This window comes from Platalea leucorodia (assembly GCF_965183815.1).
Source record: "Platalea leucorodia genome assembly, chromosome: 2".
Classification (NCBI taxonomy): domain Eukaryota; kingdom Metazoa; phylum Chordata; class Aves; order Pelecaniformes; family Threskiornithidae; genus Platalea; species Platalea leucorodia.
In genome coordinates, this window is record NC_138824.1 from 20,080,629 (window position 1) to 20,107,416 (window position 26,788).

The window sequence follows — 26,788 nt, forward strand, 5'->3', positions numbered from 1 at the left end:
GTTGGGCAGAACAAGTAAGTGCTTTTATAGCAGCAGACAATCAGTTTTCCAAGCAGCCACCAAGCATCTGAGACAGTTTATTTAGTATTCAAAAGTGTTGATCAAGCTCAAAGACTGACACATAATAATACATACATATTTTTAAATGGAAACTAGCACAGAAAAATGACAGCGTGCTCAGGCCAGAACTAGTAGAAAATCAGCTTCTCCAGTTAATTTGATGTACACTTAGTCTGGAGAATGACTAGAATAGCAGGAAAGAAGGCACCTTTAGTTGCTAGGCTTTAGCCAGGACAAGTCCGTCTAAGCAACTGGAGAAATACTCTGGGCATCTCTAGGTGTTTGCATATCCTGAGGGCTTAAAAAAATATGGAGCTGTGTTCAGAAAAACATATGCTTCTCCCTATCTCCTGGGACAATCTCTCCCTTCTCATGTGTTGCAGGCTTGCCCTCATATAAATGACAGAATTTTAGCCATCAACAGGAAGACCATGTAACAGCTGGTAACAGCAGTCGTGGAGAAGAATAGAGGAATAGCTGACACTGGAAACAGCAAACTGGCTCCAAACAAGGATATGTAGCTGGGATTTCTTGTGGACAAAAGTAAAATCTCTGGTAGAAAAAAATCCTAATTACTATGACTACCAGATACCAAAACAGTGCCCAACACCTCTGGCAACTTGAGCTTAGTCAGCTAGTACAGGGAGAGATGTGCATGCTTAGAAGCTACACCACCACTTACAAAATGTACATGGCAGCAGCACAAGAGAGTAAGCAAATCACCTACATGCCTGCCAGCAAATCTTTCCAGCAGCTGAAGATATATATAACCAGTACCAATTGCACAATTTATTTTCAAATAATTCATATTCGAGACAGAATCACCTTTTAGGGCTACAGAGGTTAGACTGTCAAAAGGAACACAGATGTATGGCACCTAATACAATGTCAATGTAAGAAAACTATAATAAGAAAGAAGAAGAAATATCTGTCCATCAGATAGGTAACAGACAGCCTGATGCAGGAATATGTGTGTTATGTCTTAGTATTGCAGAAGTGATTAATAGCACAGACATGCTTTCAACAGTAAAGCAGGAGTTACTCATCACATAAAAGTCTTGTTTCTGTTGAAGAAACCTAACACTGTTGAAGTATTACACTTCAAACTCGGCCCTGAAAAAGATGTACAGTGTCACCAGAACAGCCAGAGATATCCACTTTCTGGGGCAATATACTGGACTTTCCCTTTATTGCAACCTCACTACACTTCTCTACAGCCTACTGCAAGCACAAGCGCACACAACAAACATGAGAATCAGGTGAAACTGAAGTACTACTTCGTACATGACCCCAGTCCTATTTGAAGCATATAGATATTTAAAAACCCTCAATATATTTTGCCAAGCACGAGTTGTTAGTTCAAACAAGTTTATCCACATCAAACTTTCTCCATCATAAAAGCTTTTCCTTTGCGTGGTTCTTTCCTCCCACCATTTTTTCTTTTGCTTTTTGAGGTCATTATGATTCAGTGATAAGATCCATGAATGTGAAACAGTCTCAACATGGTCTTGAGCTTGATTTCAGATGTTTGGCTTGAAAAATCCAGAATATCCTCTGCAAATATATCCAGAAGAGTTCATGAACTTATTATTGCCATCATATTTTGAATCAGCAGAAGATACAAACATTGATTTTTTTTTTTTTTAATTATTTTGACAAGAAAAAAAGAAGGGTCAGCTAAAGTAAGAACTTCGCTCTATTTGATTACTCAAATAGATTCCAACTCCAAGTATATTAAGATACCTACTTTTATCAGTCTCATTCTGGGTTGTTCTGATTATTATTTGACTCCATAAATGTTCCTTGTACCTCTTACCTAAATAATCTGTACTGATGCCAAGTTTAACAGATAATCAACAAGTGTAATAGATATTACATGGAATCAGGAATATCTACACTCGATCAAGTTGTCACAAAAACTGATTTCTATTCAAATCAATCAAGTTCTTTTTAAAGCGGTTATTCCATTGTTCAAAGATTACTCATACTTACTGTAGACTAATTTAATTTTGCATACTGTTCATAAGGTGGATTTGCATTTCAAAGAACTTTGTCTTTGTCAAAACGACCGTGAAATCGGTCGTGTCACTTATATAGTTTTCTCCAATTCCTTAGTTTTATTGGCTAAATTTACTCAGAAGAAAGCATTCACTGGTGCTTTGATTGCCACGAAGCAAAGCATACCTACAGATAAAACAGTAACGCTCTACTTCAATTTCTTTTTTTTTTTAAAGTTGGGAGGATTCAAACACACAATCAATTATAACATTTGCTCCTTACAAGAAAGGCAGTCAGATACCATGCCAAAGAACAGTTATTCAGTCACAGCAACAAGAGCTGTTTTGGTAGCTGAACAGCAGGCAGCTGCATGAATTTCTAAAGGTGTTAAAGCATCTTCATAGCTCCTCCAAATTAAAGTACTTAACCAAATTTGTAAAATTTAATCATACCTGTTCTCTTTGTTGCAGTAATCGGTGAAATCACTTTCATATCTTGTAGTATTTCCTGCCTTGGTCTCCATTTCCTTGGCTTTAGAAGAGTCTGCTTTATGATTATACTTGGACAGAATCTACAGGAGACATTAAAAGGTAATAAAAAGAATTATTTAAGAACTCAAAACAGGATTACAGTTTATACATTTTTAATAAGTAGCAGAGAACTCTTTCTTTTTGAAGAACAAAATTTGATAGAACTAAGCCCTTTTAATTTTACTATTTTGATATTAAAACAATTTAGGAAAAAAAATATATTGGCTAACCTGTAGAACATCATCTGGTATCCTTGTTATTTCTGGAGGTGGAGGAGTATTGAGTAACTGGTCATAGTGTTTTATTTTGGGAGGAGAAGGGTCTCCAAAATTTTTAAGATACTCATCAGAGCTCACAGCAAAAGGAATGCTGTCTTCTATGTATTGTTTATCTGTTGCATCATTCATTGTCACCGACTCAATTTTTTCCCCCTGCTTTACCTGCTGCAAAAGAGGTATTAAATGTCTTCAGTTAATTTACTTAGGTAAAGTATTTAATAAATGTTCTTAAAAAATTACCATCAGAAAGATCTTCTACAAGAAAAAGCAGTATTGGAAAATAATCCCAAACTGACATTTGAAAAACTGCTTATGGTAAAATGCATGTGAAAATGTACATAATTGCTATTTACTACCTTAGCTTCTGTTTTTAGCCATCTTGTTTCAAAATTTGGAAACTGTGGTGTTCCTGCATGACTAGGAAGAGGCAGTTCATTTGTCTCTGGTGACCTTGATAACACTGTTGAATTTGTTCTGGAAGGGATTTTCACATCAGGAGTACAGTACACAAATATCATAGGAGAAGCCATCCAGTCAGCTGCTGAAATGAAGCGGGGTGGGGGGATAAAAATTAAGATATATACATACACACACACACACACACACACACACACACAAAACTATTATCAGTTCCAGTGCCCCCGTTTAGTTTTCTATTAGCTTTTCATAGATTTGCATATTCTAAAACACCTGCATAATTTTAGCTGATATTTTTAGCATGAAGAACCATCCAAATTACAGAATTCCACAAAAGTAGCAAATGCAAAAAAGTAATAAATCTACTCCCACTACTGAATATAACAAAAAGCCCAACTTAAATCAACATTGCTTTAGCTTCTCATATATTCAATTGACCCTATATCTGTCCCAAGATCTTCACACATTTTCAAGAAAACATATTACATCTCCTCTCAAAGAAGTTTTAGCACTACTCTTGAAAGATCTGAGTTACCGTCTCATTAGCCTCTTTCAAAGCAGTTTCTTTCCTACCTTTAAACAGATTTAACGGGTATTCTCAGAAAAAAAAAAGTCTGAGTTGGCAAAACAGTATTTTTATTTCAAATAAGGATAAGCTGCAGTTACAGAATTATGGAATCCTCTGCATAATTCTAGATGGATATGAATAGAAGAATGAGCAAAGATTTATACCGAAGTGAGAAACTTTCCCACAGAAACCACCAACATTTCATTTTCTAGACATTAGTACTCATACAATGACTGGGCCTGAATTAACTACATTTAACAAGAAACAGAGTTTAAAAGTTTACCGTGTGTTTACAATGTATGTACACATGCATTATGTAAAAGATGCATATGTATATTTATTTCACATATTTTCAACTTACCATTCTGAGCCGTCACTTTTGGTTTTAGCCCAGGAGTAACCATGATTTCCCTGGATGTCATTTCTGGTACCTTCAATTCATGATCATCTTTTTTTACGAACCTGAAAACCAAAACCTTCAATTAGCTCTCAAGTAACATAAGAAATCACAACTAAAGGAATACTGTTAACCTGATCACTTTTCTAGTGTTTGTTCATCAACATACAAGTCAAAAATTCATTTCCTCAAAGATGATTTTTTCATAGATTTTTTTCATATAGGATTCTACTGCAGCAATTTGTAGCATGCAAATGTTCAGTCCATCCACAAATTATCAAATACACTGAGATTTCAATCCAAGGCATAAAAAAACCCAAAATGAAACAAACAAGAAAACCAAAAACCAAAATGCCCGCCCCCCCCCGCCCCCGAAGTGTCGAGGATAGGACCAATGTTCTTTGTCCCAGATGATCAATTCTGTGTTAGGGGTACAGTCTATTTTATTTTGAATTGCCTGCTGCCTACAAAACTCTAAGCAACAAGAGGAAATTTTTTTGGCTCTTAACTTACTAACATTATTGTGAACACTAAAAGATTTTTAATTAAATTTTTAAGTTTGAATAAGATTACTTATGTTAATCACTAGCTGACTTCAGAATTAAAAGCTGTTTAATATCAACTCCACAAAACTAGAAATGGAAATTTTTGAAATCCTTTTTTCATATCCAAGATATTCTAGCAGAAGAAGGGTGTAGGCAGTTAAGAGACAATACCAGACAAAGTGGAAGCTTACCTAGACTCTACACAAAAGTGTTTATAAGAACATTATTTTAAATGCTTAAAAAGTTATCTTAAATATGAGAACCAGATATAGAGCTTCTCTACAAAAAGCCTAAGCTTAAGGAGAAAAAAAAAAAAAAAAAAAAATCCATTTCAGGCAGTATATTTTACTTAGTTGAATGCATCTCAAATTTTGAGTTTAAAAAAAAAAAGTTATTTTTCAAGTCAGTTTTGCCTTGAAAGTATTATAGATACCTGAAACCATGTGATTTTTAGTTTTTACAACAGAGAAAAACAAGTATAACAATAAACACTTTTGCTCAAACACTTCCCCCCCCCCCCCTTATTTTCTTTCCTAAATACTTTTGGTTTCAGTTTTGTAGTAGGTGCAGGGAAGTATATTGTTCTTTTCACCTGCTTCAAAACTGAAAACCTGAAAAACAACGTTGGAGTTGAGGTCTACTACATATTTTTAAGAACTTTGAGATGAATTTTTGAAGTGGTTTTCACACAGTGCACAGCTGCGAGACGGATTTCAACTAGGTACAAGACCTGGCTGGCACAAGCAAAGGATATGAAAGAGCAGGGCTGTCCTCAAGAAAGTCAGGATTGTTACCTGTCTTTGCACCTGGAAACTACAGGTATAAGGCTAGCTCATTTGTACTAGTTTTTTTGCTTATCTGATCCTCAGGGAAAAGATTCTGCACATTATCCAGTGGGGGAGGGAAGATCTTTCTTTTATTAATTTTTTTTTTCTTTTTAATTAAATTTGCTGGCTCAGTGTTCTGTCCATTTAACATGCTGATCCTTCTCACTAAGAGGCGAGATGAGTGCTTTTTGGAGGTAACAAGCTGTTTAATTGTTTCAAGCTTTCTGATCAAACCACAAGCTAACTCTAACTTAATGTTGCAAAATAAAAAAAACAAATAAGTGAAAAGACAGTTAAACATTTTAACTCTAATGACTTAATGTCATGACCTCTCACATATGCCACGAATTCTGAATCCATACGCAGCTTTAACTTTAGTCACAATTAGTGTATGTCCATCTATTTTGGTCATTAATAATGATGATGTGTTAAAGAGCAATCATGATGTAACTAATTCTCAACAGAATTTTAATATTATCATTAGGGGTATGGAAGATGGCTAGTGTGATTTTTTTTTTTTGGGTATTACATATAAGTATCCCTAGTGGACAGTCTAATCGTTTTATTAGAAGCCACAGAAATAGAATGTGCATTTGTGGATGTACCCATTTATAAATTACAGCCATAATTAAAGCTGAAGATAACATTTAAAACAGTTCTCATTAATTAGGAAAAGTAGTACAAAACCACAAAAAGTTATAGATATCAAAAGAACTTAAATTGTGTGATAGGCTGAAAACTATTTTCAAATTATTATTTGAGAGGGAACAATTTCTGAATTAATATCTTTCAGGATTCAGTAACAGTTTTCCTGTTATTACAATTCCAATACTATAAAGCTTTATAGACATTATCGTATTTGCATAACTATTCAAAAGGAGAGATCCCAAAACTATTTTAAAAGAAAATGTATCTGTTCATTTTTTCCTTCAGTAGTCTTAAGTTAAAAAAAAAAAAAAAACACCACTCAATTTAACCATTGCCATAAACTTGATCTTTGGGGGACAAAGTCACTTAAGTTGGCATGGTTCTGAAGAACTTCACACCTGTGCTTATACTGCAAATATCAGGGACAAAAAAAAGTTGAACAATTATTTCCACAACTTATTTTGAATATGGTTCTTGGTTTTTTGAATAATTTCTCTAAATAACAAATATTTAGTTTCTTTTAAATACTGTCAGCTTTTAAAATTGAATGTGTTGCTAATACTAACTATAAAAACATGACCTAACTACCTTTACATTACCTTAGAAGTATAGAAAATTCCTCTACTGCTAAGGTGTTCTACACTTCACTGCTGCAAATTCTTTTCCTTAATTTTAATTAGAACAGTGAAAATCTGGAGATGTCTTTTCAACAGAAGACTAGAACAAAAAGAGCTAAGTGTTCATAAGGTAGGGCTGGACAACGTACGAGATAATACACTGTTTCTACAACGAGGTATTTTACTGAATGCTTTAGAAGTTTTTCTGGGTCTATATTCCTAAAGCTTTTGAAACCTTTAGATGGGCTATGTAATATATACTGCAGACATGTCCTCAAATCCACGGTTAAGGAAAGCAAAAGATCACAGATATACTGTGCATTTTGCCTTTGTAAACAGATTGTGTATGGAAGATTCTTATCGTGGGGCAGTCAAGGGAAGGAGTATATCAAGAGATGTGTTTCATGGCAGCGTTTGGCACTGCAAAGGGTACGTGAAAAGGCACGAAGAGAGTTGAATAAAGACACAGGACTAACCAGCTAGTAGATAATAACATATCACCCGCTTGAAGAAAGAGAAGGGCAGTAGCAGCAAGAAATTAGTACAGAAAGAAGAAACTACAGAAAATTCAATAGAGAAACAATCTAAATTTAAGTAATTTACTCACTTCTTGCTTGTCTGAGCAGCTTTACGCATAAGTGACATCGTATAATCTTCATTCATACACATGGTATGTTCACTAATGCCAAAGTGTTCAATTCTTGGTGTTATACACTCATAATCGTCCATCTTTAGCTTACATTTTGGTGTTTTGGGCAAAATACAGGGGGTCTGTGTTTTTAGTGGAGTCCTGTTCTTTGAACTTTCTTGATATGCATTTGTTGCCTGTTGTCCTTTCACTGCACTCCAAGGTCTGGAGAAAGCATATTGTGAAAGACCAAAATCAGAAAGCTGGGGGTTACGCAGTGGGTCTTGGGGCACTGGTGGCTTCTCAGTACAGGCAGGAAGATGAGGTACATCATCTGCTTTTTCTTCATCAGATTTATTCTGGACAGACACTGTTGAATCATTGTTAACTTCTTCCTCCTCTTCTGTTTAAGAAAAATAATAATAATAATAAAAAAATTATTTCAGAAGTTTCTGTTTTAAGACTTCATAAAATAACTTGGGATTTCTTCCTCCCCCAATTCAAAATTTTTTATTTATTACTGTAAAAAATAGATTCCTTCTTTCATATTAAAGCACTGAAGCTGAAGCTACAACAGATATCAAAAGCTCATATCAGACTAAGCTATATTTATAATCTAGGTCACAGATTTACTGAATTTCACTCTATTGGTAAATATTATTTCTAGGAAAAATTAAATTGAAGGATTTTTACACAAGTGTATTTTTAATAGAATTCATCTCCCTGCATGGAGCAGGCAGGAAGTGCTAATCTTAAATATATTTATTTGTTTTTAATTCAGTGCAAAAATGGAAATTCACTGAAAATGTACAACGTAAATGACAACGAGAACAAAATTTGTGTAGAACTGAAAATGTTTTGGGGAAAGAGCAAAGGCTGCACACAGTACTAGAATGCTCATTCTTCAGAAAAACAGTATTGAAGAAAGGTTATAAAGCAGCAACTAAAAACTCATGAGAGAGAGTAGCTTTTTAGATAACAAGAAGAGTCTACTGCAGAAATAAGCAAATTTGTACATTTCTGTAGTTAGATAAACTGAAACACCCCAAAATATTAATGAATTTCTGCATGATGTAAGAAGCAGGAGAAAAAAAAAAGCTATTTAAAACAACATGGCAGAAGCATTACCTTTTTATGTGTATTGGTATTCCATATTCAGATAGACTTAGCTTAAAAGTACATCTTAAAAATTAAATTAACCTTGTAGCTGTTTGGAGTCTTCTTTAACAGCAGAGAGGACAGGAAGGACGGTACTGTAAAATCAGAGCCTTCTGCCATATCTTTGTAAAACTGGTGTAGTAGCTTAACTCAGAGGTTAATATGGTCCATGACACTATTTTGTGTAATGACTGGATAACACTTCGGGGAAGGTTAAGGTGTGCCCTGCCAAAGGCTTCTTGAAGATTGTTTGGGCCCTTGATACCCAAAAGGGGTATGTGTAGTACTGACAGTTGCAGTATTTTAAACTCATTTGGCATATCTGGATTTTCCACACAGGTGTGTGTGCACTTTCTGACAGGACTAAGGATCTCCCCTCTCCAATGATCAAGATACTACTGCTTCATAGACTGCCACTGTCACCTGATCCCCGTATGTGCTTCTGTTGTCCCATTTGTGCTATGGAGCACATTATTTTAAGATTTTCTCTATGATGATTTAAGTTAATGAAATCATCACATATGAATACATACTAATTTAGATGCATCTACAACAGTTTCCCATGCATTAGAAGCTGAAGCAGCATAATTTTTTGGGTTATGAAAACATGTTTGCTAACATGTTTTTGGATATAACTATTACCAGAGAAAAAAAAACTATAGAACTATTACTGGAGAAAACCCACACACTAACTTATAAGCATGCCAGGAGATGTAGCTCTAAGTTTTTGTATTTTGGTTTATTCTTATGGCACCAATCACAACAGAATCCTTTACCCTCTGGATATTGTTATAAAGCAAATAACATAGATGTACTTGATCTCTTAATGAATAGAAATATATGCAGAGCTAAAGAGAAACATTTTAGAAAATTACATTTGTCTTCACATACTGTATTGCCAAGAAATATTACCTGTAGAGTCTTTGACATGTGGTTTGTAGCCATATTTCTGGAACAGCTCTCTTATTTTTCCAAGATCTGCTGCATTTCTTTGCATCAATATTTCACTTGCCTTCATAAAGTCATGAATTGCTTGTTTTTCAGAGCAACTCTTACAAAGACTGGCATTAACATCTTCCTTTGGGGGTGGAGTCGGGGAGAGAAACAGAAACATTGGTTTTCAAATCACCACACAGTAGTTGTTTACACATGAAGTGTTTTGGGAATAAGTACTGAACTTCAATTCAGATGAGGATAAGCGGCAAATTTAGGTCTTCTCTATACCTGAAAACTAGGTTACAAAATATCAGGAATATATAGAGCACGAGTGTACAAAAACTTATAAAAGTTAAACTAAGATGACAGTTCACAGTATGATAAACTACTTACTGGTAACCTCTCAAACAAAAATATATGCTTTTACTCCATAAAAATATGAGATAACAGCAATTAGCTTGGACTCTTACTCCCTATGTACAAAGAATTAGTGCAGAGTAGATGGTAAACCTCAAGTTTATATCCTAGCTTATCTCTCAATTATTTCTACACTTCTCATTTCTATAGCCCATTTTTCCTACTTCTGTTGAAGAAATAAAGAACATTCTTCACAAGTTTAACTGAATAGCTGCAGGTACTGAAACTTCTGTGAAGATTTTCTTTATTTGAAGTGCTAGTCATTGAACACAAACAAGCATACCTCTTCTGTAGGGAGCTGCTGGTCCTTCTCCCCCATACCTATGCCTTGGCACAGCTACAACTTCCCTGTTACCTTTGTACCCTGCTGATCCAAGCAACAACAGTGATTGCAAACTAATAAACGCTGCTAAATCTACTTTAAGTCACCCACAAGTTTTTGGGCACTATCCTGACATCCACAGCCATTATGAAGACTTACAAGTAAATGAATAAAAGTAAGAGTCAGAACTGCTGACTAACAAAGCTGTATTGTGGCTTAACGATCAAAACAGAACCACAAGTTTATGGAACCTCCCCAATTTTTCTAGAGGGAAGTGAGTTAAGATGTTACCTTCAGAGTCCTGATTTCACAATGGAGGTCATGTAAGACTCTTATTGGAGGTTCATCTTCATAGTCTTTGATGTGCATGTTCACATAAGAGGGTTTGGAAAGAAAAAAGGATTATTAGCATTTTAGCATGCAAGTACATTCTACATCAGAACATAATCTCCTATATTAGACATGTTGGAGTCATGTGTTAGAGAAAAAGAGTCAAGACAGAGAAAACCAAAGAGAAACCAGTTCACATCCGGTACCTTGCACAGCATGAGACTGCAATTTGCACAGTATGTTTAAACTACACAGAGAAACTGCACAGGCTTCCATTTTACTGTTGCAGCTAATACTGTAAAAATTAATGCATACTGGATGTTGGTACAATAGGTAGGTCCCTGGGCTATCAAGGATTATTTATGCTAAATTTTTTATCCTTAAAGAGCTTGAACTTGAAATAATAATAGAAATTGAAAAAAAGTGATGTGGACGCCACTGAAAAACATACATCAACAAAAAGCTGAATTCTTCCGCCTTATTTGCATGTGGGCAAATGTTAGTGTTGCTCATTTACACATGCAGCAGTCATTACTTCTTCCACTGGAAATCAAGGTTAATGCAAGTAGTGTAAAAGAGGACACCTGCTATGTGAGAAGACATAGCACATCAACAAATCCAATTAGAAGCTTGAGCTATCTGTGCAGAGAGAACGACCCCTGAAAATGCGTTTTCCTGTCTCAAACCATAAAAAGAGTAAAAGCAAGAATGTAATTCCCCATTCATCCCGTTTTTTCCCCCGTAATAAGAGCTCACCTACACACCCACAAGGGAGCTCAGAGACACAATGATAAGAGGGGGAGCCCAAATTATACCTTGCCGAGCTACTCCCAGGGCCCACCCCGAAGCCATCAGCCGACCGAAGGCCCATCTCCGCATGCCCAGGGGAGCACAAGGGCACAACGGCAGGCGGGAACCCGAATCAAGGACTCCAGAGGAACACCCCCGCCCCCCCCCCGGCTATCCCAGCAAGGCCACCGGCCCCAGCGTCCAGGTGTGACACCCATCACCGCGAGTCACCGGCAGCAACTCTCCGGATCACCTTCCGGACTGGGGGTCTTGCTGCCTGGGGCTGGGACGGGCACACCAGCAGGAGCCCCGGAGCAGGTCTGCAGCCCGAGGAGCGGGAATGGCCCCGGCGGGCTCGGCCGCCCCGGGAAAGAGACGAGGCGAGGCCTGCACTTACCCGTGTCCTCTCTGCGTAGGGCCCGCTCGAGCTGCCTCACCTCCCTCTCCAGCGTGAGGGCTAGGGCGCGCAGCTTACCAAAGAAGTCCCTCGCCACGTCCATCGCCCACGGGGAAGGGGAGCGCCAGAGGGACACCGTCAGCGCCACCCGGCGAGGCCCGCCCGAGCCCCGCTCCCCCCGACCACCCCCGGACCACGCGAACGGCCGTTAACGGCTGGCCGGGAGCTGGGGCTGCCGCTGCGAGCGGCCCTGAGGAGCGGAGCCGGGCCGGGCCGCGCGCTGCCCGAGGGGGACGGTTACCGCCCGCCGCCAGCTTCGAATCGCGGGCAACGCGCGCCTCATTGGCTCTGCCAGGCCCCGCCCGCCCGCCGCGAGCTCTCGCGAGATCTCGCGAGACGTGCCGCCCGCCGCCATCTTGCTTCCCGCCGTGGGGCTGGCGCCGTTACCGGAGTCGGTGAGTGAAGGCGGAGAGGAGGTGCCTGTTAACTACAGCATTTCTTCGGGTCTCTTGGCGGGCTGGTCTGGCCCTGAACCGGGAGATAACCCCGCTGGGGAACGGGCAGGGGATCCTTCTCTTCGGGCAGCCGCGCTCCGCCGTGTGGGCCCAACCCCGCCTGGAGCCGTCGTGTGCCCAGCGGCCTGGGTGGTTCCTGGGGCACTGGAAAGCGCCGGTGGGCAGCGCTGGCCGCGGTCCCTGCCGAGGCTGCAGCTGGCACAGACCTGGGGGGGAGCAGCCGGCGCTGCCGTGGAGGCGAGCAGCTCCGCTCTGTCCCCCCCGTCCGGAGGGGAACCAGTGCCCGAAGCAGCAACGGCCCCGGGAAGCCCCACAGCTTCAGTTCTAAACTGGCTCAGGGAGCGGAAGGACATGCAGTTGCACCATGGGGATGGGGTATAGCGGGGTGGCTTTTCTCAGCAGCAGTGCTGGTTTATGCCGTGTTAAAGTGCTTGGCTGACCTATTAATTGAGGAAAATACTGTGTAATTTGAGACCTAGGAGTTAGGCATGTTTAGGACTAATAAACAGGTTAATAAAGTGCATGCATGTCAAATCTAAATGTAGCTTGGCCTTTCTTGCCTCTTTGTTACACCTGTGTATTGTGTTGGAAACTGTATTCGTGCTTTCTACATGTGCTAGTTGGCCTCATACAGGATATTTGCTTCTACAAACCAGATTTCCCATAGTTAAAATACAAGACTAGGTAATTGTATGCTAATAAGTTTATGGAGAGACTGTGGCTCAAAACTTAATACTGAGGAAAGGCCGGATCTGGGTCTAGAAGATAGACCTGGAAATACTCTGTTTTGACCGTGGAGTTAGCTATTTGAAAAAGGAATGAATGAAGTGAATCCTTTGTTCAGTAGTATCTGGGACTGGATTTTTGGTAAATAATTTATGGAGGACATGCTTTAATCTCAGTGTAAGGATAACTGAGTAAACTGTTTAGCTAAATAAAGATTTCCATTTCCTTTTTCTGGACTTAAGTTTCCAATATGTCTGTCATTGTACTGCCTACTGTATGTATTGGTTGGTTGTGAGTTCGGGTTCTGAACTTCAAACTTCAAAACAGCCAGCTAAATGGCAGTGGAGTAAGTATGTGCAGATTTTTCATTTCTCTTGTTAAATTTTTTAATTTGGCCCCTAATATAATGAGTATATTTTTGTCTATATTTTAAGGCATAATGTTTTTAACAACAGTATTACTCCGAAAGAGAATTCCTGGAAAACAATGGATTGGAAAATACAGGCGACCAAGAGTGGTTACCCTTGCAATGAAGCAAGCAATGATCCGAAGGCTGGAAATTGAAGCAGAAAACGAATATTGGCTGAGTCGACCTTTCCTGACGCGGGAACAGGAGTACAAACATAACACAGAAGAGAGACGTGCAAAATGGGAAGCTTTCAAAAGCCTGATGAAAGCCAAGTTTCCTGAGCATAGATATATAGAAGATCATTTAAACCACTTAAATGTGTCGAAAAAGTGGACATATTGAATAATACGGTGTATTTATATTTGGCATGTATTATGCACTACCATGGGATCTGCTGTTGTAGCTATTATGGTAGTTTTGTAATTCAGTTTAATAAGGGTAGATGACAAATCAGATTTTGCTACAGTATACAAAATCTGTCATTAAAAGTAGTCCTACAGAACAGTGTATGTTTTCTTATTATTGTCTCTCTAGAAAAAGACGGTTCTTTCTGTGGCTCTCTACCATCTGCCTGCCTTCTGTTCTTCAGGGGTTTTGCATAATGCAGTGCGAGTTACCAGGTGCAGTGGTGATGATTTGAACTAGATTTATAGCTTCACTAATTGCCTTTTGAAAGCTAGAACACACCTGCTCTGTTGCAAGGGATTATCTGCTGGTACTGACCAGATGGCTCGTACTGGTCACTCTCCCTTCTGAAGGGGTACTTCTGTATACATCAAAACTTGAGGCACAGCTGACGCTGCTTGCATTGTGCTCACTTCACCAGGCATGCAAGAACCCAGATGAACTCATGGAAGAATTGTAAAATGTTCCAGTTTTTTTAAGCTTTCTGGAAAGAACTGTTGAATTTAAATGCCAGTGTCGTTGTCATGTCAGTGTCGACTTGGGCATTACTGCCCTCTCTTAACAGAGATTATTTCTGATCTAAAAGGAAGACAGCTGATTCCTGTTTGAGTGGCAGTCTGATTCCTAAGGAAGTCACATTTAGTGTCCTGAAGGAATATAGTCAGCCCCAAGTCAGAGTTTTTTTATTTCTCCTCTCAAGACCAAGTGACCTGGAAGATGTGTCAGGAGTGAGTGTAACCTTAGGTTTGTTGCAGCTGGAGTGTAAAAACTCTGGAACAGTTAGAAAATGTTGCCCAGGTAGGCAGTTTTTCTCACTGATCTCATACACACATGCTACAGCTAAGCAATTTTAAGATTCTTTCACATACTTTTTATTAAGTTGATGTTGCATTTGCTGATGAATTAGTGTCAAATCCATTTATATTTTATCACTTTGGAAAAGAGGACTAAAATGGTACAACTGTTTTATTTAAACGAGCTATACTTCAGAGAAGTACGAACAGGTCTGAACACTGATGTACAAAATTTTGAATGCACTTTCAATGGTTACAAATGGCTTAAGATAACATTTATGGTAAAGTATACATATGGGGAAATTGCACAATACAATTAAAACATGAAGGAACTTCCAGGCAAAGTAATGTGATTTTGTATTTAATTCATTTATAAAAGCCCATTTTAAAAAGTTACTTCAAGTATTAAGCTATAAATGGCAACATGTTTTCTCTGTGCATAGGACTAGTCCTATCTGTAACATACAAAAAAATACAATAAATGTGTCGTCATTACATACATCTTTTACGCTTCACCTCAAACTTAAGTACAGCTCATTACAAGTTTAGGCAGCACAATTAAAAATAACTATGTGAAAGTGGAACAGCTGGGACATTGTGATTAGTGCAAATGTTGATGACCCCTGCAGGCAAATACAAAAATAATTGCAGAGATAACCCAGGGATGTTTAATTCATTGAAGTTAAAAAGAAGACGGGGAGAGGGGACAGACTTAACAGCAGGAATGCTGCCTCTGCCTGTAATATTTTTATGATTGTAAGTTGTCGTTCAGAAAGATTTAAGTTTCTCACAATAAAGCTGACCACAACAGGAGAAATTCGAGAGGAACATGCTAAGCATGTAAGTTGGCAGCTAAGCAATGTAAACGGACGGGGATCTGCACATCACGATTAATGCTTTGGTGCCAACAAAGGTGATCCCAGTACTTCGTCCCCAACGCATCTGCTTGACTGCTGAGCATGTGCTCTCTGTCTCTTGGGGCAGGGGGTGGGAAGAAAGATGGGGAAACCCCCAAAAAACAAAGAAAGCAATTCTGTAAACATTATCAGACTTTACTACCTAATGGAAATGAGATTCAAGTAATTGCCGCAGAAAACAAACAGCCAAACACACCACTTTTAATCAGCATTAAAACTAACCACAACTTGCAGCTTCATTACATTTCATGACAGTCATGTAGTTAAGAAAAACGCATATAAAAATCTGTCTATATATACAAAATGAATTGATAGAAATGAGTGTAATAAATGTGATCAGTATAACAAATCACTTATATGCAGCTGCTCTCTTTGGTGCCATTTAGGGATAGAAGAGCCTCTGACGTTGCATACCTAGCTATTTTTTAGGTCCTATGGAAGGTGCCTTCTTGATCTGCACTTGCAATCAAAAAGTAGCCGCTATTTGGAGCCTCTGTAAATGTATACCTGAATCCCCCAATTACGTACGATTTTAGACTATGTCCTCAGAGAACGTATAGTATGAAGCTCAAAGTTGTTTTTTGGTTTTGGTGTTTTTGTTTGTTTGTTTGGTTGGGTTTTTTTTAGTTTTTAATAAATACGGTCAGTCAGTGCTCCAGATCTAGGCAGCTCTGGTTAATTTATATCAGAGTCAATGCATCCCTTGGTAAATCTGCCAGACGCTAACGCTGCTGCAGATGCTGCTTTTTTTCCCCTCCTCTTGGGGCTCTAGTGAGCTACAACCAGACCATACTTCAGACAGATCAAGAAGTTCTTTGAGTGGGTATCGAATGAACAGTATCGAACTTAACCAAACCTTCCAAACCCCAAAAGGTTATTTACAGTACAGAAGAGCCACACAGGATCAAACGAGGGAAGAAACAGTACCTGAAAACTGTGGGCATTTACCACTCTGGAGAACAGGACCAGTTTCTAAGCATAGCATACCAAAAGTAGCTTAGTACCTGCAAATTCCACCCTCAAGAGCCAGCTTTAACAAAAATGTTATCATAATTTCTACTCAAATCACTAAAAATAAAAGTGCCCGAACTCCCTCTAAAATAACCCTCTGAATATTTAAAGTGGAAGTTTTCAGTCAAAGGCTTAGGATGCATCTAACTTGTGACACTACAATCTCAGGATAATACTGTAGGAAATCGGTTGTCACAGAAACCTACACCTCCTCCTGCCCTCTTCCCGTAATATGCCTTTGGTAGGAGCAGCAGCAATGTCTACGTTGTAGTCTGTGAATAAATGGTCGCAAGAAAAAAAAATAGTCTTAGCTGTGTAGTTTTCAGTACTCTTTTCTATTTATGGATCTCCTTGCCTCATCTTCACAGGGACAGGTTTATCATCTCAAGACATTTCAGAAATCTCAAGGGGAAATTGCACTGAAATCTTACCCTACGTGTCAGGCTTCTGTCCTCACACTGGGAGTTTAATGTCATTTTGTGTACATGACTCGTGTGTGTATGTGGATTTTTTTTAAAAAGCAGTAAGAAATACTAAGGCATAGTTTCTAATTCCAGCCAATGTCAACTATCCTACAGTAACTACAATACTATTTATAGCTTGCAACAGTAATTATTTTGATGAATCGAAAAGCTTAAGGGCTGTTATTTTTAGTGACAATCTAGGTATTTTCAAGACTTGCTGATACAGAGTAGGTTAAAGCACAAAACCAGCATGTACAGCACGCCCCAGCACCCTAACCCGTTGTTTTCTCAGGATCCCTCTCCCTTCTGACCACCTCCTGAACAGGTAGGGCTGCTCTTCTCGCTGCATTCACTGAAGTTTTCAGCTCTTCAGTGCATGGGCCAAAAGGAGCAACAGCTCCTGGAGCACCCCTACAGCCCCCCTGCCCCTGCCGGCAGCGATACCCAAGTCTGCTTGCGACTCAACAGCCACACAGCTGTTTGTCCTCACCAACTTCTGAACTCCTAGCTTGCTCCCTCCTTTTGCCTATCCTCCTCTTTGATACAGCACCGAGTGCCCTTGCTTATGGCTAGGGAGCTGTCAGGACAGAACTCTGACAGACGGAACAGAAGACGCTGTCCCGCCACCTTAGACGTGATCCCTTCTCCGCAGCCAGGGCCTGCCAGGAAAACCCGACCCCCCATCCCACTCACTGGTGGGCCCTTAGCGTTCATCAGTACAATTCCCTTAGAGAACTTAATTCCTTTATATCAGTCTGGGGTTTCTCTGTTAGTAATCAGTTCCCCGGGGGGGAAAAATGGTGGGTGGTGAATTTGGAAGGCCCATATTTGAATAATTTTATTATGTTTCATATTTGTCAAAGTGACTTTTCAGTAATGCCTGCTTTTACACCAACAGTAACTCTGGCCTCAAGAGTATCCTAAGCACACAGCTCTCCTCCTTTTCTCATCTGAAACATGGGAAAAATCCCCTAAATGTACCCATAATTTGTATAAAGATGTCAGAAACATCAGCTCTTCATGAAAAGCCACAAAAATGCCCATCAGATATACAAAGAACTGGTTGCAGAAGACCAGCGCTTGCTAGAGAACAGACATGGAGTCAGCCCCGTCTGTTCACTTGCAGTTTTTCCTGACTTAAGAAATCAAACTAGTTACACTGATGTTAGCCTACAGTATATATACATTCACATGGGGGTGTATCAAGCACTTTGGGGGGTGGGGAGGAGCAGAGACCATATTGCTGAATCAGTGATACTTACCATATTAGAGACAGATTTTGCTTATATTTCTGCTAGACAATGACTGCGTGTGTATGTGTTACCTCAGCTGTAATACGCTGATGCAGCAAACGCCAGATGATACCCTGGGCTCTCCGTTACAGTTCCACCAGTGTTTGGGGCTGCAAATTTTGGTATCCAGAACAAGCCATCTGAACTTCAGTCTTCAGTCTCTGTTATTCTCCCCAAGAAATTTTGCTGGTGCAGTACTGCTGAGAGCTTATATTCAGGTGAGCACTTCTCACTTGACATAGGAGAAGAAAAAGCTAAAGCTTTCAGATTAATGTGTAGGAAATGTTTTTGTAAGGTTTGACATTAGCAAATGCAAAATTTCTTGTACAAAGTTGGAAGAAACATTCTGCAACTTCTATAAAATATGCAAGTTTGGACCATTACTTCTGTCTCCAACAGCGTCCAAACAGCGACCAAATCACGTTCATAGGTTCTCAAAGAGTTGTTGTTCTAGAAGACTAATATCTGACAAAAATTTATTATTTCCAAAGACAAAAAAAAAAAATACTTGTTTTAAACCTTACAATATATTTGACACCTCAGTATCTCCATCATAAACGTATTTAACTTAAGTAGCAATCACTCTGGGAGAGAAACCAAACAGGTTCTTTTGGTCCAGATCATCAATGCGGCTCCTACCTTCAGTCCGTATCAGAAGGGCTCACGTCTATTTGTAATCAGCATCAGCTGAACATCAGAAACGTTACAGACAGGAAAATAGTATTTGTCACTTTTTCCGGGTGCAAAATTCTAATACCACCCAAAGATGAGTTAGCAGTCTTCTCTACAGAGGAGTGAGGGGGGAAGGAAACCCATGTTGTTTGCTGTAGGTCTTGAGCTTAGGATGGACTTTATTCCTTGCACAGGAAACACATTTTGCCTTTTGTGAACAGGTACATCACTGCACAAAGCATTCAATCTTCAGCAATTTCAGCATCACGCAAACTGGACTTGAAAGTGGCAGACTAAAGCATACAAATTTTCAATGTGTTAACACGTATGTATGATCCAACACTAATTTTCTCCTAAGTACTTGGTATTTGCTTAAATGGTACTTTAGAACCAATAAAAACTTGTGCCTTTATTAAAAAGATAAAACAAAAGTATAAAATAGTATTTATAAACCATCAGGAGTCCCACAGAACAAGCAGTACTCTTCCAGTTCCATTTTCTAACAACACACAACTGCAATAAGGTTTTTCTCAGGGGTACTTTACCATTTTGTTATTGCCTCATACAGAACACTGTAGACATTAACAGAAAATGTAGCAATTGTTAATTCCTTTTTGGATTGGCTTTTCTTTGTATGCTGACAGACAATTGTTGGAAAGTAATAATCCACGTTTTTTCCACTAAAAAACGAGTTTGCTTCTTTGAGCTCTGTTCTTGATATGGTTAAATAAATCAAGTTAAAATGATGAGGGGGCTCAATCCTATAGCAAAAAAGCAAAACCCAAGTAAAAGGCTTTTACGTTGTTGGCATTGCCTTGCTCCACAGTACAGCTAGTAGAAGGAATCCTCAGTCCTGAAAGACCTGGAGAGCTATGATCATGGGGTAGACAGGTTACTAGGAAGCGGGGAGAAGACATCATCCAGTCCCTTCCCCGTCACCTGGTGTTTGAACTATGTATAGTCACACTTTAGACTCACTGGCCATGCTCTCTGTTGGTTCCCCCCCCCCCCCCCTTTTTTTTTTTTCTTTTCGTTTTTTCTTTCTCTCTGTACCCCAGAGACCTGCTATGGAAGCGACTTCTGCAGTGCCTAAGGTATGACGTTTGCCCGTGGGGAGGCAGGAGTCTCTGCAATCTACCCCCACCACTGCAGCATAACAGAAATGCATAGTTCCAACTCTGGACCTTGTGCATCCAAGCAGGGCACTTCAGGATTTGGCCCTTTGGTAGCAGTATATAATTCAGTGTTGCATAAATGCACATTAAGAATCTTAAGGCATCTGTCTTAACTTCCCTGCTCTGCAATAGTGCTTACAAGAATCCATTGTACTGTGCAGAAACTTGAATTTCTTGTCTCTTCTATAATGTTCATGTTCCATTTTTACTGATCAACTTCTTCCAAAGAAAATTAAGCAATATTCAAGCACAAAATGTGTTGCAGAAACCTAGGGAGACAAAAAAGGTAATTAGTGGAATTATACCATTAGCGTTGAAAAAAAACAGATCATAGTGCATTACAAGAATGCAGCTAGGCAACATGTAATTTACAGACTCCTGATTCAGGACAGCAGTTTAAGGTAACTTCAACTCATAATTAGCCCTCTGGGAGGTGTGGGGTTTTTGTTTTAAATCTCTTATGTTTTAGAAGATTATGTACACTAAGAATATCAATCCATCACCACTGACCTGTGGCTAAAGTCTCTCGGATCCCTGATTGGCAAGAATTGCTCATTCATTTTGGATTACACTGATAGATATGGGGACACAAATGATATTTGCTTAGGTGAGGCTGGGGCACTGCTGGCTGGGAGACTGGTCGTCTTTTGCAAATCATGCTCTTTTCTCTAGAATAATCTGGGAATTTTACTCATTAGACACAACTGCTTCTGCTGTGTGTTATAGACATACAATTGAAAAATACAGCTATCAGTCTGTTCCAAGGTATATGACAGTGCATGGAACAGACGTTAGATCTCACAGCTATTGCATAGTTGCTTACAATTGCAGGGAGTCTGGAATTAACCACCTTGGCATACAGAAACTGTGATCAAATCCAACTGAACTCAGAATAGCTGAAACATTGTGCTACGGAGTTAACTATTTTTTGGGATAACACATACCAAAATGCTTTTGTGTTGGGTGCAATTATGCACTATTAATTTATACAACTTTTAAAAGCACAGCAGTTTGGGCAAGTGCGACACAAAGTACACAGTCTTCCTTTATTAAATTTGGCCTGACTTTAGGAAGAGAGGGAAGATAGAAAGGAAATTCATCCCAAGCTTTTACCAGTTAATTGTCTAGCCTAAGCCAGTCACTTATGCTCCCTCTCTAGGTCAGTGGAAAGAAAGATTAAGACCTTTCTGTAATACCCTAGCAAAGGCTGCTGGGATGAACTGCTCTCAGAAGATATCTATTCCTTTCTATGAAGAATAAAAAAGCCTTAGTAACCTGTTTAGATCAGATTAGTTTTTATACAGCTAGCAGCTGAAAGGAGTCCCTTGCTGGGACATTCATTTGCACATTTACATGAAGTGTTAAGAAAAGTTGCAAAGGGAAAAAGTCATCATTGTTGGGTTCTCGAGTAGGTTTTTCAGAAGTACCACTAACTAGTCTAATTTTGGCTTTGTACAAGTTTACACTGAGCAGTGTGACCAACATCAGTCAAAACATCAAACCATCCCCCACAAAGACTGTTTAGACAGTTTTTTTTTCCTTGAAAACAAACCAAAAAACCCCCCAGAACAATGATTCTAGGTAAGAAGGCTTATTTAAAAAACAAGAAAAAAATTTAAGTGATCCTAAAATTAGGGAGCTCACAAAACTCAAATATTGTGTTTTCTTTCCAAAGAAAATGGGAATTCCTTGCAAGTTCTGCCTCCCATTTTTTTTTGGAAGAAAAAAGAAAAAGAAGCGGGGAAAGGCAGAGGGGGTGAGTAACTCAGCCCTCAGCATCTACGGTTGCTAGTTGTCCAAATAAGCTTTATTTCTCTTCCAGAGAGAACAATTCAATGGGAGATTATAAGCTCACCACAGTATGAAGTCAACATAAAAGAAGTCTAATTTAGTCACTGGAAATACACCACGGGAAATCTTCATATATGCAGCAGCACTCACTGTATTTCCTGAATGCAAAGTGCGCGCCGAGCTCTTACATGAAAGATCACCGTCAATTCCAAGTGTGACGAAGCAGTCCGTATGCAGACACCTATATTTACCTATTGACCTTCCTTGTGCGCGCACAGCTTCTTAAAGTCTAAGAGCAGAGCACCGCACACCAATATATGATTAAGAAAAAGACAGTTAAGGAGCTGTTCCTTAAGAACAGCGCTTCCTCAAGACAGCACTTCATCTTGAAATTGCCTATTTAGCAGGTTAGATTCTTTTCCCCGGTCAGGTAACAAATCCAGCACTACCCGCTTCCATCTAAATGACAGGATTAGTCTGACTCATCTTGGATCTAGCCAGCCCGTGTTTCCTGCACTGCAGGATTACTCCCATTCTTGTCTTCTGGACAGCCATTCTGAGTTTTATTTAGACTTTTCTATTAATCATCCAACGTCAGAGGACTCCTCTGCATTCCGTGACTAGTGACTTTTGACTTCAAGATGCCTGTTTTAGTATACATACATATACAGAAATGGCAATCAATTATGTTGGTCTTACCTGTTTCTCACTGAGATGGTTGGTTAGTAATAAGCTGAGATCAGCTTTCCAATGAAACTATAATATGCTTTTTTGCACCTAAAATGTGAGAGAATCTCAATTATGTTTGTTTGCAGATTTGCACAACAAATAGCAAAGACTTTAAACCAGAAAGCACATTTATCGTACTGCGCCTATTTTAGAAAAATTTTTTCCTCCACCTAATCAAACAAAAAGATCCAAAATCTCAGAACAGGAAGTGCAAAACTGAGAATTATCTATCCATTACCTTAGTGTAATAACTCATTTTGGAGCAGAGCATGAGACACAAATTAGCCTTAACTTCTAAACCTGCTGACTTCATTCTATAGAACAAATATTCTTCTACTTGACTCCAATCAATTCCTAAGGACTTTTTAGGCCTAAAAAACCCAGAAAAACCCACCACAAACAAAACCACAGAATCACCAGGTGTGCTACAGTGCAGGCTACCTGATTTAACATTTTCTTCTTCAGGGCCACTTTCCACCGACTGACTGTCACTGGCTAGCAATCGATTTTGTGATTCACTGAGTGGTCGAGTAGGAAAGGACTGATTGGCTCCAGAGCTGAAAAGTAAACAAAGTCAACAGGAATTCTGTAATAGCAGTAGCTGCTTATTTCAGACATTTGTAGAGTAGTGAAGTTACTTAAGAGCAAAGCAAACAAAAAAAACCCCCTCCACTGCCAACTAAAAATGGCCCCTGGCCCCCCCACCCTAATACTCCTATAGGCTTGTTCCAGTCATCAGTGTAAACCCTTACCTGACACAGGCCACTCACAGAAAAAAAGCACAGACTGACAGACAAGAAATGGCATACTGACAACAATGCTACTGCTACACAGTTAAAAAGAAAACCTAACCAGTACTGTCTGGAAGAACAACCTAATGCCATCTTATCCCATCAGTAAATGCTAGGGCCTTCTGCTGAACATCTTCCTAATGCAAAAGGATACTCTGCTGTTTGCACAAGGGTCCTGCTCTTGTGTAAATTCCACAGGTTATGTTGCACTGGAAGCACCTTCTTCTCAGTATTGCCTTGGAACCCCCCTAATGCCCGATAACTCAGGTGGCTGCTGCTGACAACAACTTTCAGGTACAAATTCACCAAACTACACAGAAGATTTCTAAAATGGCAAATGTAAACACCCCCAGAAGTGTAACATTCTCCCGTGTCTTTGAATCTAAAGTACGCTTCCTGAAAATACACTGAAGATACAAAACATGCAAATTTGGAGGGATAAAGTAATGAGCTACGCCCCCCCCTGCCCCAGTGCTAAAACCCAGCAATAGCCACAGCGATCTACCTTTCTTGCAAACTGTGTCTCAGCATCCCTTGTTTAAGCATGCTGGAAGAAGTGAAATACAAATAATACCTTGCCTTTCTCTCATTCAAAAAAATACCTTAAACTTTTTTTCCATGGACCATTATTCAGCCTTCCATAGGACTTTTTTGGTTGTTGTTAAGAGCCAGTAAGCTCTCCTAATTTCTGTATTACTGTTTCCTTAGAGCCATATTCTCTGTTATAGGTCAAAACCAAGAAACAGACTTTCTGCATCAAGCAGCACCATTTTTTAGTCTCGATCCATTCTGTCCTTCTCTGAAGACTTAGAAACTCACTCGGAAGATGACAAGAAGTATAAAAAATAAAAAAAAGAATTTTGAAACAATTTTTTCTCCAGATGAAGTACAGAACAGCACAAAAATCAGTATCTTAAATGCTATAGTTACCTTTTGGTAGGTTCATTTTGGCTTGAGACAGTAAGTTGCTCTGGATCCATAATCACCAAACGAGTTGGAAAATTACACCCGTCGCCCAAACTAAATCGGAAACAAAAATTCAAATCACTGTTTGTAGTTGACTTAAATGAACTGAACGAGTACCCATGCAAAAGGCAAACGCTATAGACTTGAATCAATTACTTGAGCGCAGCGCTGAACTCCAGACTTGAGCAAGGCAGTTCTACAACTAAGCTAGATGATCAGTTAATTAAATCTTGGAGCTCAACTGATTCCCGCCCTATCACTCAGTGTGGATCGCTGAGCACAGCGCTAGTCTATGTATTTCAGAAACATCACTGTGTTTCTGTAGACTGTAGCCCTAGTCTTCCCCAAACCACCCTGCCCACATAGTCAGACTATCTGGTATTTACAGCCCCAGAAGCTGTAGCATAAATAATACTCTGGTGGCCATGCCTTCCCCTCTGCCCACCATTTTAAGGTTAGCTACACCTTCTTTTAAAGCAAGTTTAATCAGGATAAAATGTGGCGGCAAAACAGACTGATCTATCTACAATATAGCTTCTGTCTTTAATCGCATGAAAAGTCATGGTAGTTGAGGAAACAGCTGAGGCAACTTAAGATCTTATTACCTCTGCTGTTTGCTGCTGGACCTCAACTTCACAAATGGGTTCACCAACATTTTAAACTGATACACAGCCCCCCAAAAGCAGTGTTGAAACACAGCTCTTACTTTGTTCTGCTGACTTTCGGGAGTGGTGGGAGTGGGCAGCAGGTCACTCTTGCTTCATTCAAGCTTCTCTGATGCTTGTCTGCAAGTCCCTAACACTCTCTCAGCTGAAGTTTTAACACCAGTATTTTGCATCATATGAGAATTTTTTTTTGCACTGCTGCTTATTTACATGCACTTTCTCAGGCTGCTTTCAATACTGAAACTGTCATCTACAGCAAAAGGAAAGCTGTCAAGTGTTTTCAGGGGTAAGAGGGGGTGTTTTTAAACTGGTGGTGTTTCGATGCAGCTGAAGTTCAAGCATTTGGATCTCCTCCGAGTTGCTGATTTCTGCTTTATAATCAGACACTAATACTACCACCAAAAGGCGTACAATTTTTGTAATCCACTTCTCAAAGCTTTCCAAACTTCTTTATTTAGAGGACCCTTGTCAATGATGCCCTTGTCTCAAAATGAAAACCCTGTGCAGAGTTTGCTCCGTTTTCTCCTGCACATCTTCCCTACACCAATATTCATCGTGAGGGACTTACAAGTTGGCTTTTCAGTTGTGCTTTATTTCTCAGGAGAAAGGGAAGCAAGGTGAAAGTCATGGAATCAATTTATTCCCCAATTCATTCCCATTCAGACTGAATACCTGGTAAAGATAGGGAGTAGCCAATACTTCTTTTCATCTCCAAAAACTTCCCTCAGATTTTTGCTGCATCCAAGAGAAAAGCCATTTTTATCAGGGCCATTTCGAAACGTGGGTGCACGGAATGTTTCTGTAAAAGAAAAACATGCAGTATCTCTAAAGTGATAAGGAGTCAGGGAAGACGAATAAACAGACTCAAACGTCTCTATTGTGAAAACGGTGTTGGGCAAGCTGAGACAATCTTGATATGCATTGGGGGCAGGGGGGAGAGAAAAAGAGTCACATCAAGTAATCAGCATAAAAAAAAAAAAAAATCACAGGGTTAATGACCAAAATAGAAATGAAAGGTAAGAAAGTCACGTAAGCAGAACACTCATCTTTTTACATTTAACATAAGGTCTGAGACAGAGCTGAGTACCATCAGCATGCCAAAGATACCACATCCCTTATTCACGGATTGCTAGCTCTCTCTTTGGCCTGTGAAGCCACCTTTGAGCAGAAGGCTTCCTCTTCTAGAAGCAATTTACCATAAGCACTACTGGACCTAAACCCATACAGGATAGTTTTTTCCACTTCTGCCAAGGTCTGAAGTTGAATTAAGAGCATCCCATGGTATCAGAGAAAGATGAGATCTATTATATTAGAAATACAGACAGACCACGAACTGTAGCAAACCACCACCATTTTTCTGGTCAGTCCAATTCCACCCTTGGCCAAGAACTGAGAAGACTCACTGCTCTCCCCATACCAACAGCTCATCTTTTTACGATCATGATCCAGAAAGTAAATAAAGTACTGACTGTGTTGCCAATTATGACCACCGACTTTTGGGCAAGGAACATGCTAAAATTTTCTTCAAAGCTAAAAAAGAGACTGTGAATATTCCTTAGCTGTGGATATGTTATAAGAAAAAGGACTTGAACAACCCTCCTGTC

At 39.4% G+C, this 26,788-nt stretch overlaps 3 protein-coding genes across 5 annotated transcripts in view; 1 reads left to right on the top strand and 2 right to left on the bottom strand.

Moving 5' to 3' along the window:
• Positions 1-1,580: 1,580 nt before the first annotated feature.
• Positions 1,581-11,965, bottom strand: SKA3 (spindle and kinetochore associated complex subunit 3; the record flags this gene model as incomplete). The annotated part of the gene is made up of 9 exons (XM_082305080.1): positions 1,581-1,614; positions 2,511-2,629; positions 2,819-3,031; positions 3,223-3,407; positions 4,213-4,313; positions 7,493-7,916; positions 9,584-9,749; positions 10,638-10,702; positions 11,863-11,965. The coding sequence occupies 9 exons, from the start codon at positions 11,963-11,965 to the stop codon at positions 1,581-1,583; spliced, it is 1,410 nt and encodes a 469-aa protein (XP_082161206.1).
• Positions 11,966-12,266: 301 nt separating this feature from the next.
• MRPL57 (mitochondrial ribosomal protein L57) lies at positions 12,267-19,392 on the top strand. Of its 2 annotated transcripts, none has more exons than XM_082304638.1 (2): positions 12,267-12,338; positions 13,538-19,392. In XM_082304638.1, exon 2 carries the CDS (start codon positions 13,543-13,545, stop codon positions 13,852-13,854), a length of 312 nt encoding a protein of 103 aa, XP_082160764.1. In that variant the 5' UTR covers positions 12,267-12,338; positions 13,538-13,542; the 3' UTR covers positions 13,855-19,392. The 2 variants fall into 2 exon arrangements, with proteins under 2 accessions (XP_082160764.1, XP_082160763.1); XM_082304637.1 differs by having other exon boundaries at positions 12,267-12,317.
• Positions 19,393-19,529: 137 nt separating this feature from the next.
• ZDHHC20 (zDHHC palmitoyltransferase 20) overlaps positions 19,530-26,788 on the bottom strand; it is a 45,270-nt gene continuing 38,011 nt past the window's right edge. For both annotated transcript variants that reach the window (XM_082304635.1, XM_082304636.1), the window contains 5 exons: positions 25,857-25,983; positions 24,484-24,573; positions 23,204-23,319; positions 22,733-22,810; positions 19,530-20,511 (listed from right to left, as the gene is read on the bottom strand). In XM_082304635.1, coding sequence (XP_082160761.1) covers positions 22,773-22,810; positions 23,204-23,319; positions 24,484-24,573; positions 25,857-25,983 — 371 coding nt within the window. In that variant the 3' untranslated portion in view covers positions 19,530-20,511; positions 22,733-22,772. The remainder of the gene's footprint in view (positions 20,512-22,732; positions 22,811-23,203; positions 23,320-24,483; positions 24,574-25,856; positions 25,984-26,788) is intronic.

What these genes read in the sequence shown, in the direction of transcription:
- MRPL57 (XM_082304638.1), top strand. Translation starts at nt 13,543, where the DNA reads ATGTTTTTAACAACAGTATTACTCCGAAAGAGAATTCCTGGAAAACAA.